An 18,370-nucleotide genomic window follows, 5' to 3' on the forward strand; every position below is an offset into this window, starting at 1 on the left:
TTGTAGTTAGGATTAGCTATTTGTCTAATTTGGTGGGTGTTGAATGTTATGGGTGTTACCGCTGGGAGGGGAGGTACTGGCGGATGCTCTGATTTTATGTTGGTATTGGAGGACGTGGGGCAAGGGAGGAAGTGAGAGTAGGTGATGGGAAGGCATGAGTTTTAGGAATTTAGTCTCTATTAATTACAGTCGTCTCAAAGGATGCCTTGTGAATTTTAAAAAAATTCTCTCAAAATGAAAAAGGGGCTTAAAAGAAAAGCATTTAGTACTAAGCGAGCTGAGCGGCAAGAGCCTGACCCCGCCTCCCCTTGCCCGCCCTGGCTCGGCGCTGCGGCGAGGCCCGCCCCGCTGCCGGGGTCTCCGCACGGCTCCCGAGGCCCGCCCGCTGCCAGAGTCTCTCGCTCGGCTCCCGAGGCCCGCACGGCTGCCGGGGCCCGTGGCACGGCTCCGCCTCGCTGTCAGAATCCCCCGCACGGCTCCCGGGGCCCGCCCGCTGCCGGGGCCCGCCCCACTCCGCTCCGTGGCGCGGCGGGAAGCGCCGCCCCCGGAAGAGGGAGCGGAGGCCCGGCGGGCCCCGCGGAGTGCCGCAGCCATGCCCGCCTTCAGGCAGGTGGGCGAGAAGCAGCTGCCGCAGGAGGTCGTGTTCATGTCCTGGTCCCCCAAAAGGGACCTCATCGCCCTGGCCAACCGGGCGGGGGAGGTGAGTGCGGGTGCCGGGTGAGGAGCACGGGAGGAACGGGCGCTGCCTCTCCCTGCAGGCCCCGATGCCTTGGCTGTTATTTGGGGCATGATTTTCGTAAGCCTGGCCAGGTATTTAAGGATAGCAGTTTTGTAAATCAAAAGTCTTAATAATGCTCCTTCGTTTTTTGCATTCTGATTTCCGAGCAAATTCACGTATGATGCGCTCCTCGTTTGTTTGTGGGATGTTAAAGTGCGTGGAAGTTCCTATTTAAATCCAATCAAATTTTAAGTACTTTTTCCCCTGGACGTGTAGTATGCGATCATGCATGAAAACAAGACTCGTGCTTTTGGGCTGTCTTCTAGAGATCTGATGGGTAACCCCTGTTGGTTAAGAGCTTGTATCGTTATGGAAGGCTCAGCTTATTTCTCTGTACTGCTGTAAACTGTGTGCTGCCCTGTAAAAGAGCATAGGAGTGAATTATCTGCTAGAGGAGCAGGTGGTGTTTAAAACACAGGAGTTAAAAACTGGAAAAAAACTCTGTGCATCTTTAATTTACAAATTTTTATTAATGGGAGAACGTGGTTTAAGTTTGTCTTTAATGCATTTGCTTTGTAGGTTTTACTTCATCGTCTTGCAAACTTTCAACGCGTGTGGAGTTTGCCTCCAAATGAAAATACAGGAAAAGAAGTGACTGCTCTTGCTTGGAGACCAGATGGCAAAAGTAATGTCAAGTATATGAGGTGATAGGGTGCAATAAAACCCCATGGGAAATCATGAATGATGATGCCTCTCATCTGTGAAGGAAATTTTTAAATCAACTGTGTTTGAAGAAAGGGTGGCTTTATTTTATGTATGTTCATTTGCAGCAATAGAGAGATTAACACTGTTGAATGCAATTGCCAGAAAGATTTGTAAGCCAGATTTATGTGCCAAATGGTGTTTTTCAGGGTATAGCAAAATTTCACCCTCTTAACTCTGCAGGGTATTTTGTATGAACTACAAAGTGTATTGGGGGAGAAGGAAGCTGTCTGATCAGGATTGATTGAAGAGCTTAGCTTACTTAGCATAGGCAAAACTTCATAAGCTAAAATACTCTAATTATAGACCTGAGAAGAAAAAGGTAGCTTTTTCCTTATTATTAGAAATAATGTTGAAATTAGTAGCTTAATAAACTTATGCTAGAAATCAGTTAATTTTTACTTCACTGGAGGTTGGAGAATGGAAACAATCTTCTTCTATGACATGTGGATAAAAACTACCCATATTTTATGATGTCATCTGAAGAGTTTAAGAAACTTCTTTTTAGGTGATTGCCTTTGATTATAAGGAAGTAAATACAGAAACCTCTGCCTGCTATTTGCTATTATGGATGAAGAAAGTTAGGAAGAAAGTGGTGCAGAAGTTGCTTGGCAACTCCTAATTTGTGTTTTTTGTCCACCCAACCTTTCTGGTGGAAAATGTTGTATATAACATTGGACTCAAGTTTGCAAAACTGGAAGCCTCTACTTTATCCAGAACTCTTGTAAGAAGTGTTAGAAACATGTTCAGTTCTAGGTCAGTGTAAGATACACATTTTGCATATTTGTTATTTATACATTTTACTTGTCTTTCTCTAGTTTTGGCTTTTGGCCTTGCTGATACCAAGCGGATTATTCTGTGTGATGTAGAAAAGCCTGAAAGCTTGCACTCCTTCTCTGTGGAGTTATCTATTACCTACATGCATTGGATGGAAGTAACTGAGGAAAGCAGGTGAGTCTGAAAAGAAATAAATCCCAAGCCGTGTAATGCCGCTTTACTGATAATTTGTACTTGGAATGTTAAAAGCAGTCACTGAAAGGAATACAGTACTCCACAGCTGTGGGGTTTTTTCACCACTCAGCTAAAATTATCCTTTTTTTAGAATAGATACTTTTTATATGCTTATTTTTAGTGCTGATGTCTTAGTCTTGTGGTTCTTTGGGTAATACATTACATTTCAGCATGATCTTGTGCTTCTCGTTTTTAAGAGCTGCTTAATCTAGTGTTAGTATGTATAGCCTGTCTTCTGATCCAGTTTGCTTCAATACCAATCAATTTATTAAACTAATTATAAGAATGTTATGTTAATCTGTGTTGTTAGAATAAGTATTATATTCAAATCTTTCTTCTGTGTTTTCAGGATCTTTATTTTGGCGTTTACGTTATTCATATTTTGTCTTTGTTTTACATCCAATTTCATTGGCAATCCTGTTCAGGAAGTCAGATTATCCCTAGTGACCACAAAATCTTTGTGATTGAACAATTCTCAGCAGCACTTGTGTCCTGGAGGACATCATGGTCCCTATTTCTGTTGTTTTAAGGAAATCTTCGATATGCAGCTTATAGCAGTGCAAGAACATGGTTAAATAAAACATTTCTTTAAAGGAGGCAGGTGATGTAAGCTCCTAACTTGAGGATTTCCCCTCTCACTGATGTAAGCATCAATCTTAAAATAGCAAGAAAATAGCTGTGTCTTAAACCACGGTAACTTTCTTCTCCTGGTGGGGGTAGGCTTTGCTTCTTAAGGGGAATCTCATCCTTCTAACATATCTAAGATGTGATCTTAAGTATTTTGCTTTGATCTTCCTCTCACTGCAATGTGTCTTTAGATGTTTTGAGGTGTGGGTAGGTTGTACTGCAGGTTTGTAGAGAGTTTAAACAGAAAGCCTCTGACAGTAACTGCTTTACAGGTAATGAAGGATTTGGTGACAAGCCTCTGACCCAGCAGATACAAACTTTATTCACTGGAAATAAAAAAGGATTTTCAGTTCTTTTAATAATTTGATCACTTGATAAATTATTAAAGGTCCCACAAAGGATTATTCTCTGACATTTGTAATTTTGATATGCATAATGCATTGAATATATACTCTTAACTCTGGAGTTGAAAAGAAAGTCTCTTCTCATTTGTACATGTTGGGTAATAAAGACAGTGTTATGTCTTTTTCAGTGTTCTCACTTCTTTTTACAATGCTGAAGATGAATCAAACCTCCTTTTGCCTAAATTACCAGCACTACCAAAAAAGTAAGTGTTACACTAGTAAGCTTGATGAAATACTGTATGTCATTTGTTGTAGTTATGTCGGTTATTCATCTTTAATGCTCTGCAAATGTCTGATCATTGTTACTGAGAGTAATTATTTTGTTTTCAGTTACAGTACCACTGCAAAAATTTTCAGGTAAGAAATTGTCATATTATACCTTGCTATTTTCTCATTTTATTTTGTTTTCTGGTATTGAGACAAACGACATAAGCCCTAATCATGTGTTTTATATTTTCAGTGAAGAAAAATCAGATGAGATTATGAAGCTTCTGGGTGATGTCAGGTAAATTCTGGCTGTGGGTTGTTGGTTGAGGTTTTTTGTGTAGTTGCTTTTTTAAAGGAATAAAATAATGGATAATTGAGTTTACTGTTAAATTATTCATAATTGTTTCTAAAGTCTCAGAGAAATTATATGGAATATCTTTTTTTATGTACAAAGATAAAGTTCAAAGATTGTATTAAAGTTGCCATCAGTCACCTTTTCTCCTTAGTTTAGAGGGATTATTAGGCAGTTCTGTAACTGCTGCTGGTGTTGTATCTTAGCAGATTTCTTGGGGTGCATTTTTAGGCTGATTTATGTGTTACTTAAGCTGGTCTTGGAGACATTTTTGAATGCTTTTTCTATTCAGAGAATTCCTGAGGGTTTGTACGAGCGTGACAAATCTAAACTTAAAAGTAGCTCTGAAACTAGCTGTGTCAGTGTTACTTTATAATAAACATCTATTATTAGGGAACACATGAAGGGCAGCTGATGGAAGTGTAGTTTAACAGACTGAGACTGGCTTTGTGCAGTGCCTTGTGCTGCTTTTTGAGGGGGGCCCTTAATGTCTGTGCCTTATTTTTTCCATTTCACTGTTCCTTACAGTCTCACCACACAGAACCACCCTCCTTAGTTAAAATCTGCATCTCTGCCTATCACCAGTTACTCCTTTTTAAAACTCAGTTGCTCTTCTTACAGTAGGATTTCCTTGCTTGGGAGAGAGTGAGCTGTCTGTGGTGTAGGAGCTTTGTGAATTCTCTCTGCTCTCTTCATCTGCTCAATTAATCAAACCAAAAGTTTTTAAGATACTGTTTTCCTAAGTTCTGTGTTGGCTTTAACAGAAATATTCTGTTTCAATGTATATTTATTAAGATATATTACAGGCAGAAGTTGCAGTTAATTTTCTTGTATTTGTAGGCTTTTTCCCAAGCCAGTGTAGCACATTGGTGTTCATAAGCAAAATATAGATCTGTCTGTCCCAGACTGTATTCTTTGAACTGGGTTTCTGTTTCTGATGCTATTGTTACTTCTGTGGCTGTTATTGCTGCTGCATCCTATTTCAAATGTTCATTGCCTTTGAGGTGCTGAGGGATGCCACTGAGTGAGTGTGACAAACTCACTCTGCCTATAATCAGGGTAATTCAAAGTACATATAATCAGGGTAATTCAAAGTAGCTTTGTAATAATGCTTTGCAGCCTGCATTGGTAAGGGGAAGGTTGCTAGAAACTTGTTACTTTTGGTGGAAAAGGACTCTGTGACTAAGCTGTGCTATTTTTTCCCTATTCTCTCAGTCAATGTAGTAATTAATATTCTTAATATAAATGTTAGAGGCTGGTTTTATCAATAAAATCCAAGCTAATTTGTTAAGTTTGTTTTTAAATTTCTTGGCTCGTGGAAGGTAACACAATGTTTCCTTTTGTGCAGTGATTCTTTAGAGGAACATTATTAAAGAGATGGGATTGAAGTACTTAGAATTAAATCTGTGTGCATTCAAATTCTTTTCAGTATGCTTATCAACACATTCTTCTATTTTTATAGACTTAATGCTCTTGTCCTTGGTGGCAGCTCAGGATTTATTGAGATATATGCTTATGGAATGTTCAAGATTGCTACAGTAAATGGGGTATGTTTGGTTCCTTTCCATATTTTTTCCTTCTTGATCTACCAAACTGCAGCTGAATTGAGTGAAAATATACATATGCTTACACATAAGTGAAGCTGGGCTGCTGAATTTGATAAAACTAATTGATTAGGTTGTTGGTTATTGATGAAAAGACCTTGTAACTGGGAAATTTAACTCTTGTTTCAAAATTCACTGTTAATACATGATAAAAAGAGTGGGTTTGCTCCTGAGCAGTAGCTAAAATTGCACTTTGTTTTTACCTGCCATTGAACACAGTCACCTTTGTATGTATCTTTGTGTTAGAGCAGTAAATATGTCTTAGAGGAAATGAAATGTTTTAGTAACTTGTAAACTGGAATCCTTCAGGTGGCAGGTTCTTGTCGTGGACTATGTTTGTCTAGTGATTTGAAATCACTGTCAGTTATTACAGAGATACAAAGCTCTCCAGACAGCGAAGCCGAGATAACGTATTTTCAGGTATGTAAACGAATTTAAAAACTGTTAAAAGTAAAACCACTTTTTAAATTGTATTCTAGTAGCTTTATTGCTTTCCCATGATAACAAAAACTACCAGTTCCGGCCATTCTGAAATTAACCCCAGTTTAGCTTTTGAATTATGATGTTAACATGCAGTTTCACTGATGACACTGACAATGGTGATCTGAGCCATTCTTGCAAAATACTTCTTTTAGAATAACGTGAATTTATTCAACTACAGTGACAATTATTCAGATTTTCTCCATTCTGCACTCAAGGGCATAGCAGCAATGCTTTTGATTATCCTATCTTTCCAGAACAGTCATCCTTAAAATTATTACTGTTAGAGCTCCAAAATGTGGAACCTTTTCAGGGGTTTTTATAGATGTATTAAAAATAGTTACTGCTTCTTTGAATTAAATGTATTTTCCTTTTAAAATCAACAGTAAGGAGTTGAGAACAAAGAGATTTTCTGTGGGTTCTTCCAATCTGTCTTTTAATTTCTGTAATCTATATATTGTTAAAAGATAAATAATCTCTTAACTGTTGCTTTTTTCATTTGTTATAGCTGGACACTAGTCTGTTATCAAGTTACTTACCTGAGGTAACTCGAATGGCCCGGAAGTTTACTCACATTTCAACTCTGTTACAGGTACAGTTGTATTACACCATCCTTTTAGTCTTGTGATTTTGTAGGCTTTGACATTCTAATGCAAGTGAAATAAATGCTTTCTTATAGGAAGCTTGAGTTGGTTTTAAGTAAATATAGAGCTCCAACTTGAAATTTGATAAATTTTATAAAAGATCTACAGTGTATATTTCCTTTATATTGTAACATCCATTTGTTGATTGTGTTGTTGAAAGGGAGAAAGGAAATAATACTAATGCCAGTTTCTGTATTGCAGTATATAAAGCTGTCATTGACATGCATGTGTGAAGCATGGGAGGAAATACTGATGCAGATGGACTCACGACTAACAAAGTTTGTACAGGTACTGTAGGATTAACCATCCTTCTGGAAAAACACTTTTTGCAGTAGTTCTGTTGTTCTCATTAGTCTATTGCATATCTTAATGTTTGAGCATAATGCCTCCAGATATGAGTCTCTAAGTTCAGAGACAGCCTGGAAGCTATTGTGTGTCACGTGCTCTGATGCTGAAGGTACCTGTGTACAATCAAGCATAATTGTATTGTGATACTTTATTTATTATGAATTTTTAAAAATCATACTTTTCAGCTTGTCTAGCTGTGGATCAGTTGTTTTTTATTTAAGGCTGTGCACTTTGTACTTAAATGATTGATAAACTGATCACTGCAAATGTTCAGTAACAACACAGCCTAGTTCAATAGAGCACATGTAATTATCTGTGTTTAAGATGCTATTGGATTTGCTTAAATTTTGTATTCATTGACCATGGTCAGAAGTTAATTAATCTTGTAATTTGCTTATATTTTTTTTAATTGTTTCTTAGTGACAAACTGTTTAGAATTTTTATTAGGTAATGCAGTTGAAAATCCCTTGAAATACTAGAGAAATTTCAGTGATCAGAAAATTTTCAGTGATCAGTAGTCTGATTTCAACATTTAAAGATATGGGTGGGTTCTTTGAAATACTTTATATGGAGTGTTTGTGAGATAATTTGGTAGGCTGGATTTAATCTCTTCACCAATCTATTTCAATCATTTTGACTGACAGGAAAAGAATACAACCACTTCTGTTCAGGATGAGTTTATGCAGCTGTTGTTATGGGGCAAAGCAAGGTAGTTACTGTTGTTTTATCTGAGTATGCCTTTGCACTTGATGTTGAAACATAAAATGAAATGGCTTTTTGGTTCTCTCCCTACCCTCTTCAGTCTGGAACTTCAGGCACTGCTAATGAACCAACTGACAGTAAAGGTATGTTAACATTTTTTAAATTAATCTTTCAATATCTTTTAATCATTTTATGTTAACAGATTATTATTGTATTTCTTTGCTAACAGGGTTTAAAAAAACTTGGTCAGTCCATAGAATCTTCCTATTCTAGTATACAAAAGTTGGTTATAAGTCATTTGCAGAGGTAAGTCACAGAATTTCCAATGAATTTTAGATTAAATGGCATATTATATGCTTTGATAAAAGACAATATGCTGTCTTGGTGCTTTCTATGTAGGTGGGCTGGTATGGAAACTGATCATGGCAAAACATTTTGCTTTTGTGTAGTAGAGAACTAGTGAAGTATTTTGAACTATCTTCATGGTGTCTAATCTGTAATTTGCTGCCTTAATTAGGTGTGTTTTATAGGATCTGTGCAAAATATTCACGCTAACTTTGTGTCATTGAGACAATATCTGCCTTTCTCTGAAGTGATCCCATGGCTTTTGTTCATGTCAGATCACCTTATAAGGCTTTGCACTTTGTGCAATAAATAACAAAAATGTAGCATGCAGCACAGCACTGAATTTCCAGAGTGTGAATAAAAAATTATGCTTCTTTCCTCTGCCTTCCTAGTGGCTCTGAGGCACTTTTATACCACTTGAGTGAATTGAAAGGAATGGCTTTATGGAAACAAAAATATGAGTCTCTGGGATTAGATGCATCTGGAATTGACGGTACAGTAGTGTGTGTGCTACCTCCCTGCTCTGATTTCACTTTTCAAAGCTTAATAGTAATGGTTAGCTTTTTTTTCTTTTTACAGAGGCTATTACTGCTGTTGGTTCTTTCATCCTGAAGGCAAATGAGCTGCTTCAGTAAGTATAAAATCTGGAGAGTTTAAAAAGCATTCCTATTCAGTCTTGTATTGGAGGAGGTTGATGGGCTGGGAATAGAGGAGGTTGGGAGAGAATGACTCCTCTGTTGGTGGTGAGCTTTCTTCTTGTCTCACTGCACGTCAGACTTACACCACAAGAATAGTCTTACTTGAAGCGTTGCATTGGGCATTTTGAAAAAAACTGACAGAGCTTGCAGGCATTTCTGTGGTAAAGATGGGACTTAAGCATGAAGCAGTGACTTGTGACAGTCAGATTTTGTAATTTCTTTTCTTGTGTCTTGTTTAGAGTGATCGACAGTAGTATGAAAAACTTCAAGGCATTTTTTCGATGGCTCTATGTTGGTAAGATTGGTCGCACAGTAATCATCCAGTATCTGTTTTATGTTGTAGGCATTGAAATGCAGACAAGTAACTAGGCCAGTCTTAGTTAGAGCCATCTATTTTTTTTCTATCATAGAAAATTTCTAGACATATAAAGGAATATAGTTGACGAGGCAAGAGTAATTATAATATTAAACACAGATTATAAATTTAGCAGTTCTCAATTGAATTTATTATATGCAGAGTGGGTATTGCATATACTTGACCTGTAATACTGCTCCAAACTGTTTTCTGCTTCATGAGCAACTTGCTGGTCTTCATTTGGAGAAAAATAAAACTTTTTTTAGTCTACACAAAATTTGAAATGTCGCCTTATTTTCTTTTGCTTTGTTAGTTGCTGTTTTCTCCTTGAAAGCTAGTTACTTGTAAGGTTCTGCACAGATGTAAATAGTCTCTGAATGTCCACTTGCACTTAGTAGCCGCCTTCAGTTGTGTTTGGTTAGCTGCAGAGAACATTGTAGAAGGAAGTGAAGCACGCTGTATTTTACCCTGCTTGTTTTTATAAAGTGTTTATGAAAAAGTTTATAACTTCTATTTGGTCTTTTTAGAACTACTTTACAAAAAACTAAGTGTTATTACCAGGTATTGTAAAAGCACCAGATATGCAGTGTTGGCACTTACTAGCAGGAATATAATAGTACTAATTTAAAAATTGCAGAAAGCAGAACTACCTAAGTTCTCTGTCATAATGTTATGTTCACTGTTTGTTTCATTTCAGACTAAGCAGAGAACTTTATCCAAGCCTTGCAGATTTAAAATTAATCCCATCCCATTCTCTTATAACACACTTTTCTGAGCATGACAGTTTTCATGTATTTTACATAATCTATTTTAGTACTCTTAGTATGGACATGAACAAATTCTTCTGAGCTCTTTTCATAATAATTTTGTTTCAGTCTCATACAGAGTAGAATGCAGTTGGAGAAGATAAAAGATAAAAATTCTTGAAGTTTTGTAATGTAAGCTAGTGAGACTAGAGAGACTTAATTTCAGTCTTGATTTGTAATTCTTCAGCCCAGGCTCTTTTGCTTCTAATGAATTAATCCTTTTTAACAGCAATGTCTTATTACATACATGTGAAAAATTAAGGATAATAGGAAAACAGTATTAATGCAATAAGAATATAATTTTTCCCTCAGCCATGTTGAGGATGTCAGAAGATCATGTGCTTCCAGAGCTGAACAAGGTAATAGTAAAGTTTTCTGATAAATGGTGATATCCTCGGTATTCTGCTCATCTTGAAAGCAGAATTAAAGGTTCCTTTTTGTTCCAGAACTTCAAGGGTAGTGTCTGTGTCATTATTTTGAGAAAGTTGATGCCTGCACATTGACACTAATAAGCTGTTGTGCTTGAATTTCTTTTTCTGTTTTCTTTGTTAACACTGATGTATTTAGTACATTGGGTAAGGCCTTTGTAGAGCAGCTCTTTAAGTGCCCTAAATGCTGAAGTTAACCAGAGTGAGATCTTAATATCTTTATCAATGCCCCCATAGAGGAGAGGGAATATATAACAACATGATAATATAATAATACAATAACACCTGCATCGAATTTGCAGCCACCATCACACTGCCCTCCCATGAGGGCAGAGGTGCCTTCCAGAAATAGCTAGGCTGGAGGAATGGACAGGTAGGGACCCCCTGCAGTTCACGAAGGACACAATGCAAGGTTCTGTTTCGGGGTGGGGTAACCCCCTGTGAGTGCACCGCTGGAGCCGTGCGGCTGGGGAGATGTCAGCTCTGCCAAGATGATGTGGGAATCACTGGATGCACGCTGGGCGGGAGCCAGCAGTGTGTCCTGGCAAAGGTGGGCAAGGGTGACCTGGGCTGTAGTATTGAGAGCATGGCCAGGAGGTCAGGGGAAGCAGTTATTGTCCTTATTTAGCACTTGGTTGCATCTCCACTTTAGGACCATCCTGTACAAGACAAGAATGGTCTGGGATGAGTTCAGCAGAGCACTCCCAAGCAGGTTGGAGGCTAGAACGTTTGCCCTGTGAGCACAGGCTGAGGGAGCTGTGCTTGTGCAGCCTATAGATTGTGTGTTCTGTGCTCATTGAAATCTGTTTCTTACCCTTTGCTTTTCTCACTGGTTTTTTTCCCTTTTAGATGACTCAAAAAGATATCACATTTGTTGCTGATTTTCTTACTGAGCACTTCAATGAGGTCAGTGAAACTTGTTTTCCAAGTACATGATTTGACTATTTTTGCTGACAATAGCTGACTCTGAAAAATCCTAGAGTGAAATAATTTGATCATCTTTTTGCTCACTACTTCTCATTATTTTTCTGTTAAAATAATGGGTTTGTTTGCATTATTTTTTTAGGCACCAGAACTTTACAATCGTAAAGGAAAATACTTCAATGTGGAGAGAGTTGGCCAGGTAAAGGACTACGGAATAAATGCAAAAAGAATAAATGAGAAAATCCTTAGGCAGAGATGCTTTTAAAGTAGTGTGCACTTCGCTTCCCTGGCCTTTTTGCTCTGTGTTGCACATACCAGTAATGGTAAAAAAGAGTAAATTGTTTCACCTTATTATTAGGAAAATGAGGGTTTAAAACTTTGTAGTTTCACTTTACACATGCTGTATTTTTAGGAAAAGACAAAAATATTTTGCAGCAGTAGTAAAACTCTAAAAGCCAGCTTCAGTAAAACTGATATGTTGGTTAACCATCTGTATGGCATTAATCACTGCATTTCAAAACATTTGTATTCATACTTGATTTAAAAATCAGTTTCTTTGGGAAATATCATCATGTGATCTTAAACAATAGTGATTTTTCTTATTGTTTCTAGATGGGGTGGAATATTTAGTTGTAAGACTATGGCATGTTAATTTACCAAAAATGTTTACTACTCTTGCTAGGGGCAATAGTGAAGGTGAATTCTAATGTTCCCTATTCTTAAATTACAGTTTTTAAAATGTGTTTGTTTTCTAGTACTTGAAAGATGAAGATGATGATCTTGTATCACCACCTAATACAGAGGGAAACCAGTGGTTTAACTTTCTTAAAGATAGTACTCATCTTAAAGGTAATGTGCTTTCATGAAAAAGAAGTGAATGCAAGATATATGCAGAATGTAACCAATGTAGAAGAGTTATCTTTTTTCATGCTTGTGAGTTACTTCTGTCTTATTACTCATTGGTCTTCATCTGAGTGGAATAAAATAAATGGGCCTTGTTATTTTGCACAGGGTTTGTGCAAACTGGCTGCTTACCCAGTCAATTACCATTTTCTGGATATTGAAAGTTCCCCATCTTTTCTGTACCAGTCTCAGAAGTGTTGGCTTGGAAGGAATCTCAGAAGAGGTCTATTTTAGGATATCTTAATTCCAGTTCAAGAAAGTAATAGTTATGCTTAGGTTGTACCCATGGGAAGTGTCCTAATTTGTTCTCTTTCACTGGAGTCTGAGACTATTTTGTTAATTAGTAGTGAAAAGGAAGTAAGAGACTATAATAAGCAGATGGTGACAATTATTCTAGTTTAACTTTAGAAACCAAGGACTGTAAAACCTTGACAGCATAAGCTGCTTGTAGTAGAATTTGCTGCCTATTTAATTTGATAAAAAGGGGGAAAATGGTAGCATTTTTGTTTGGAAAATAGTCTTTAGAAAATCTGGTTTTAGAGCTAATAATGGTGTAATATGTTTCTATACAGATACAAGCATTTTTTAAATTAACTTTCTCTGTTTACAGAAAGCCCACTTCTGTTTCCCTATTATCCTGAGAAATCATTGCATTTTGTCAAAAGGCAAATGGAAGGGGTCATTGATCTGTGTTTACAAAAGCCAGCAGTAAGTTGTGTTTTTACAAATGATAACTTTCTTTTAGGGATAGTGGTCAACTGAAGGAAGCAGTCATGCTTAGCAAGGCCTGAAGCTTTAATATTTGCCTTTGAGTTCCTATGACTTGGGTAGAGTCTAACTTCACTGCTGGGATATCTCAAGCCTTTGGCCAGGGAAAGTACAGTGGGGGATTTTTTTATTTAACATATTCTCTTCACATGATTTTGGGATCTGGTTTTAATGTTAATTGTGTGTGTCTCTGTGCGTGTGTGTTTGTGCTGCAGGTAACTGTGGTAGTTGGCAATACATTAGTCTGATATGGAGAAACATGAAACAAATGTATGAAGTGACATAGTGTATGTAGTGTTTGCATGAGGGATGTTTATTCCAGGATAAATGTTGGTGGAGTTTTCTTTCAGATGTACGCAGGTGTTGTTGGTAGGTTGGTTGGGGTTTGGTTTTTTTCCTTAAAAACCTGCATAATTATGAATAACTGCCCGTATTTTATGGCCTATTTTTATTATATTTATTAGGATGTAATTGGAAAGTCAGTGCGTCAAGCAGTCTGCCTGTCTCTCTACAAAGTTTCTCAAAGGTATTTCTTTACTAAAAGCAGCTAAAGAAATGTGCAACTAAAACTCATGCATGAGTAGCATTTTATAAACTGTTTTGTCTTTCCTTTGCAGTGAAGATTCCACACCTCAGTTATTTAAGTTACCATTTCTGTAAGTATGCTGCTATTCTTGTTCCTGTTCCTTGCTCCTTGTAGTTTAGAGGTTATTAAACCTTGATCTAAATTTTCGTTTCTTCCCTCACATTGCAGGTGGAATGACAAAACATCTAACTTACATTATGTTCTCTTCACCATGTTAGAAAATTCTATTTCCAAAATACACATTTTGAGGAGACATACTGATACTTCCAGGTAAGACAAAAAGAGGGAAAAAGTGGTGTGTGAGTTTTGCTGCATTTGTATAGAAACACAATTTAAATCTCTTTGTAAAAATAAGGAATGAGCACCATGAATAGAATCCCTCTTGAATACTAGAGAAAATGAGGAGTACGTTAAGTGCAGCAGGAAACTGCAGCAGAAGTTTTTGTTGTATTAGACTCAGAAAATCTCATCTCAAGACCCAAGATGGTTCTGAGATAAGGAAAAAATGAGACTCCATTAGATTGCTGCTAACAGAATTACTTATTTGTGCAAACTTCTTGAAAAATTACAAAGAACCCCGCTTCCACTGTTGCTTTGTCTTACTGTAAATAGTATTCTTTGATTGATGTCTTGCAGTCTGCAATTTAATGATGTCTTTTTCTTCTCTGTAGAGAAAAGAATATAGCTTTCCATTTGACTCTATTAGCTATGTTTTTCTGAGGAGCAGAAGAATTTAAAAGGTTCCCATCCACCAATTACATAATTTTGATATGTAGCCATGTGTTGGGCTAAGCTTAGATAAGCTTTTACACATTTTTGTGCCACAGTTACCATTAGAGATTTTTGATTCCCAGTGAAGGGAAAGGCTTTTGTCACTGAGACAATTAGCTCTGTTGTTCTAGGTCTGTCAGTAATGGGATTCTTGCAGTAGAGTTTGGAAACTTCTTGAACAACAGTATAAATGAGAGCTCAGACTCCAGGTCAGTATATTTGACTTTTCTTGCAGATTGCTGAATTAAAAATCATATTTCCTGTTGGTTTTCTTGCATTGTTACCTTTGAAGTTAACTCACCTGGGTGAATCAGGGTGTAAGAAATGGCACGGGTGCATGAAGCTGCGGAATAGTGCAAATCTTACTTTGCATTTCATCTCAAGGTGTCAAGTAAATTTTAGTTTTCCAGTTGAAAACTAAAGCTTTAACACATATGCAAGAAACAAATCTAGCTGGAAACAAGAATTGTTTATCTCTGTGATGTTCTTTAAGTAAGGTAAAAGCTGGTATGCCTGAATGTCGCCATCTTACAAGGCATATGGTAGAGTAAACTTGTCCTTTTCATGTAGAAAAGCCAGATGTGATTTGCCCTCAGAACCTTCAGCTATATCTCTAAATTTTCTTTGGTAATTATGTTTGCTGTTTCTTATGTTCGATCTGAAATGTGAAGGTTGCTAGTGAGGGTTTTGTGTGAGATGCTTTTTTTTCCCCTTCAGAATCATTTTTCCTGCGTGATGCAGGAGTCTGCCAGGTTATGGCTATCACCTCTTTTATTATCTTATTAATATTTGCAATGAAGCTCATTGTTAAGTACTGACTAATTGTTAACATGAGTGCTGGTCAACTTTAAAATACTTTAGTTCTTCATTCTCTTATATTACTTGATGCTTGGTCAACTTTAAAATATTTTAGTTCTTCATTCTCTTATATTACTTGATGCTTTCTAAATTATTTTCCTATAGATGCTACAGTTGTTTGGATGCTCACTTCTATGATGATGAAACTGTAACTGTAGTTCTGAAAGAGAGTGTGCAACAAGAGGGCAAGGAGAGAGTCTTGGCTCAGCTGCCTTTATCTTCGGTATATACGGATGAGGACCAAGATAGGAAATTCATCTGGGATTCTATGGGAAGGTACTGAAAAACCTTGAGCAAATCTGAAAATGTAGAACTGAAAATCAAATGAAGCAAATATTGTGATTGTGTACAGTTACTCATGCTTTGAGCATGTATAAATATTTTAAAGACAGAAACTCTTTTTGTGCCAGGAGAGTAGGATGGGGGAGATGGAAGCTTCCTAAATAGTTTGTTTTGTGGTTTTTGAGTTTTTTCATACTTTGAGTTTTTTGATACTACTTCTATACCTGTCTGTCATGAAATGGAAGGATCAGCTGAAGACAACTTGCAGAATCAGAAGTCTTCCTTAGAAGATGCTAACTTTGCTAGTCAGAATACTTCAATTCAGGATGTTTTCAGCATATGTGCTCATATACCTCTGCCTTGTAATAAGAATACACAGGTATTTCTTGATCTTTCCCTGGTAGCCACCCTTACAAATATTGTCAGCTTGACCTTAAAACATCAGAACTGGTACTGCTGTCTGCATTGGCATAGGTGGAGGAGAGCATCAGGTGAAAGTAAACACATGCACAAAGGTCAGCATAGTTCAATTAGTGAATCCAAACCTTTAGTTGCTGTGTGTTCCCTGCTTTTACTTTTCTCCCATTCTTCTTTGGTGGTTTGCTTAAGATGCATTTTTATTTCAAAATAAAAAGCCACACTGAACGGTAAATTAACTTTTTTATGCCAAAAAGATATTGTGTATTGAAGAATGAACAGAATATATTAAGAGCAAGTTGAAAGTAATCCTGGCTGCTGTAATAGGTAGGGAATGTCTTCATACAATCCCTATGTATGGGGTAGTGATGCATATTTGAAAGGTCATGGAGGCCAAACTTCTGTGTAAGGGAAGGTACTGCATCCAGGACTGTGTTTGGAAACTCCTCTTTGTGCAGAGGAGAGGTTTGAAAAAAGCCACCCACATCCTGCTTACAGCTATTTCTTGTAGGAAGGTCAGACTTTACAACTCCCTTCTCACCTGCTGTAATGTTTTTAACTCAATTGGAGCGTGCTGTGTCTCTACGGTTGGATCTCCTGCTCTAGAGTATCTTAGTGGCATTATGATGGTTTCTGAGGCTTATCTGCTTGTTGGATATGATGAAATTTAGACTTAAGAAACTGGAGGTTTTTTCTTAGAACTGCAGTAGTTTCTTGTGAAGCAGCTTTGTGCTTTTTTCCTTGCTGTGTGCAGGCTGGATGAGCAAAGCAGTGAGATACCCACACGTACTGTGTTCTTGGAGAGTCAGTGGAGAGTGCTGGAGAACATGAAAGCTCAGTATGTTTCTGTAAATGGCATTAGAAAAGTTTCTTGTGTGGTAAGTGCAGTATCTTTGAAAAAGCCTGTCTGTTAAAGAAAGTGTACTGATGGAAGTGGTAACCTAAAAGTTACCAATTTTTTTCTTTTTAACAAATAGATTATTTTTTCATAATCTGCTAGTAGTGTGTCAGGATACATTCATACCTGTCTAATAGCACAGGATGGAAAAACTTTAACAGAAGGTAATAGATCTGCTTGCTTTACTTCTCAGCCTGTAGAGTAATAAAAAAGTTTGCTAATTCCCTTGAAACCTTAATTTCAAAGATTAAGGTTATTTTCAAAGCTGTTGGCTGACAATTAAAATGCTGGTGGTATTTTTACTTCTTTGGTCATTAACAGGAACTTCTTACTTTCTCTACAGCTAAGTTCAAACCTCCGCCACATCAGGGTGTTTGAGATGGATGTAGAGGATGATGGGGAAGTTGAGGAAGAAGAGGAAGAAGAAACAACTCAGATTGCAGCTGGGGAGCCTGATGAGCCAAATCAGCCTGCAGATGGCCAGGACAATGTGTGTGATGCATCTGCTGAAGAACTACCTGATGAAACTGAAGAACATGAGACAAGTCTGGATCCTTGAAATAGGCTTTGGTAATAGAAAAGGGACAGGACTGAACTGTAAATGCTGTTTTTAATGGCACAAAGAAATTGTGCATTGAAGAATGAACAGGAAATACTAAAAGCAAGTTCAAACTCATCCTGGCTGCTACAGTAAGCAGGAACACTATCAGTACTGTCCCTGGCACTGAGGATGTGGAGTGATACATTTGGAAGGTCATCTAACTAGTTAGAAAGTAATCTGACTTCAGGCTGCTGAGATGATGGATCCCATACCTCCTCAAGCAGCTGAATCAAGCTGGAATTCTGTATTGCTTCTCAACTAAGGTTGTGTTCTAGAGTACATTTATTGACTCTTTCCTGTCTGGCACATGGTTTGGTACCAGCTAAAGCTTTGAAAGCTTTTCTATTTGCCATTTTTAAAAGGTGAAGAGAAAAAGAAATACCAGCTGAAGTTTTTGTAGCTAGTCTGTTCAGTCCTGGATACTGTTATGAAGATAAAATAAAGTTGTATATAAAACCAACAAAACTTCGGGCCTAATTTTTTGCTTCTCAGACTTTGTGTTCTAGTAATGGGTTTAAAAGTTTCCTGTAGAACCAAAACATAAGATTGCAAATCAGTGTAGGGCTAGTTACACAACAAAATTTAGCAACTGTTAATGAAATGCATAGCTTTAAAAGCTCTTTGGATAACATCTGTCCTTGGTAACATAGCATTTCAATCTATGCAGTTCTTTAGTCCTCAGTGCAATGTGTGTGTGCAGTGCATGATTTGTCAAATGTTTGCATGTCTCAGCCTGCCTAGTTTCTATGAATTTGTTCCTGAAAACCTGTTTTCTCAATCTGGATTTTTTGTAATGAAAAATTTCAGCAGAGAATGTATTTTTTTATTCTGATTTAGCACTGGGAGTTGTGCATTGCTCTCAGCATAATCA

The 18,370-nt window shown here is 37.3% G+C and overlaps 1 protein-coding gene across 1 annotated transcript; it reads left to right on the plus strand.

Annotated features, from left to right (window-relative positions):
- The first annotated feature begins 567 nt into the window (after positions 1 to 567).
- Positions 568 to 17,951, plus strand: ANAPC4 (anaphase promoting complex subunit 4). Its single transcript, XM_084204412.1, has 28 exons — positions 568 to 700; positions 1,298 to 1,403; positions 2,299 to 2,431; positions 3,651 to 3,725; positions 3,853 to 3,879; positions 3,983 to 4,027; positions 5,544 to 5,628; positions 5,995 to 6,105; positions 6,674 to 6,757; positions 7,011 to 7,097; positions 7,802 to 7,866; positions 7,960 to 8,002; positions 8,089 to 8,165; positions 8,597 to 8,697; positions 8,784 to 8,835; positions 9,142 to 9,197; positions 10,376 to 10,422; positions 11,341 to 11,397; positions 11,558 to 11,614; positions 12,171 to 12,264; positions 12,929 to 13,026; positions 13,551 to 13,612; positions 13,704 to 13,742; positions 13,841 to 13,942; positions 14,575 to 14,652; positions 15,407 to 15,577; positions 16,755 to 16,878; positions 17,242 to 17,951. Exons 1-28 carry the CDS (start codon positions 593 to 595, stop codon positions 17,455 to 17,457), a joined length of 2,400 nt encoding a protein of 799 aa, XP_084060538.1. The 5' UTR covers positions 568 to 592; the 3' UTR covers positions 17,458 to 17,951.
- The last annotated feature ends 419 nt before the right edge of the window (positions 17,952 to 18,370 follow it).

Source organism: Fringilla coelebs, assembly GCF_963513975.1.
Source record: "Fringilla coelebs genome assembly, chromosome: 4".
NCBI lineage: Eukaryota > Metazoa > Chordata > Aves > Passeriformes > Fringillidae > Fringilla > Fringilla coelebs.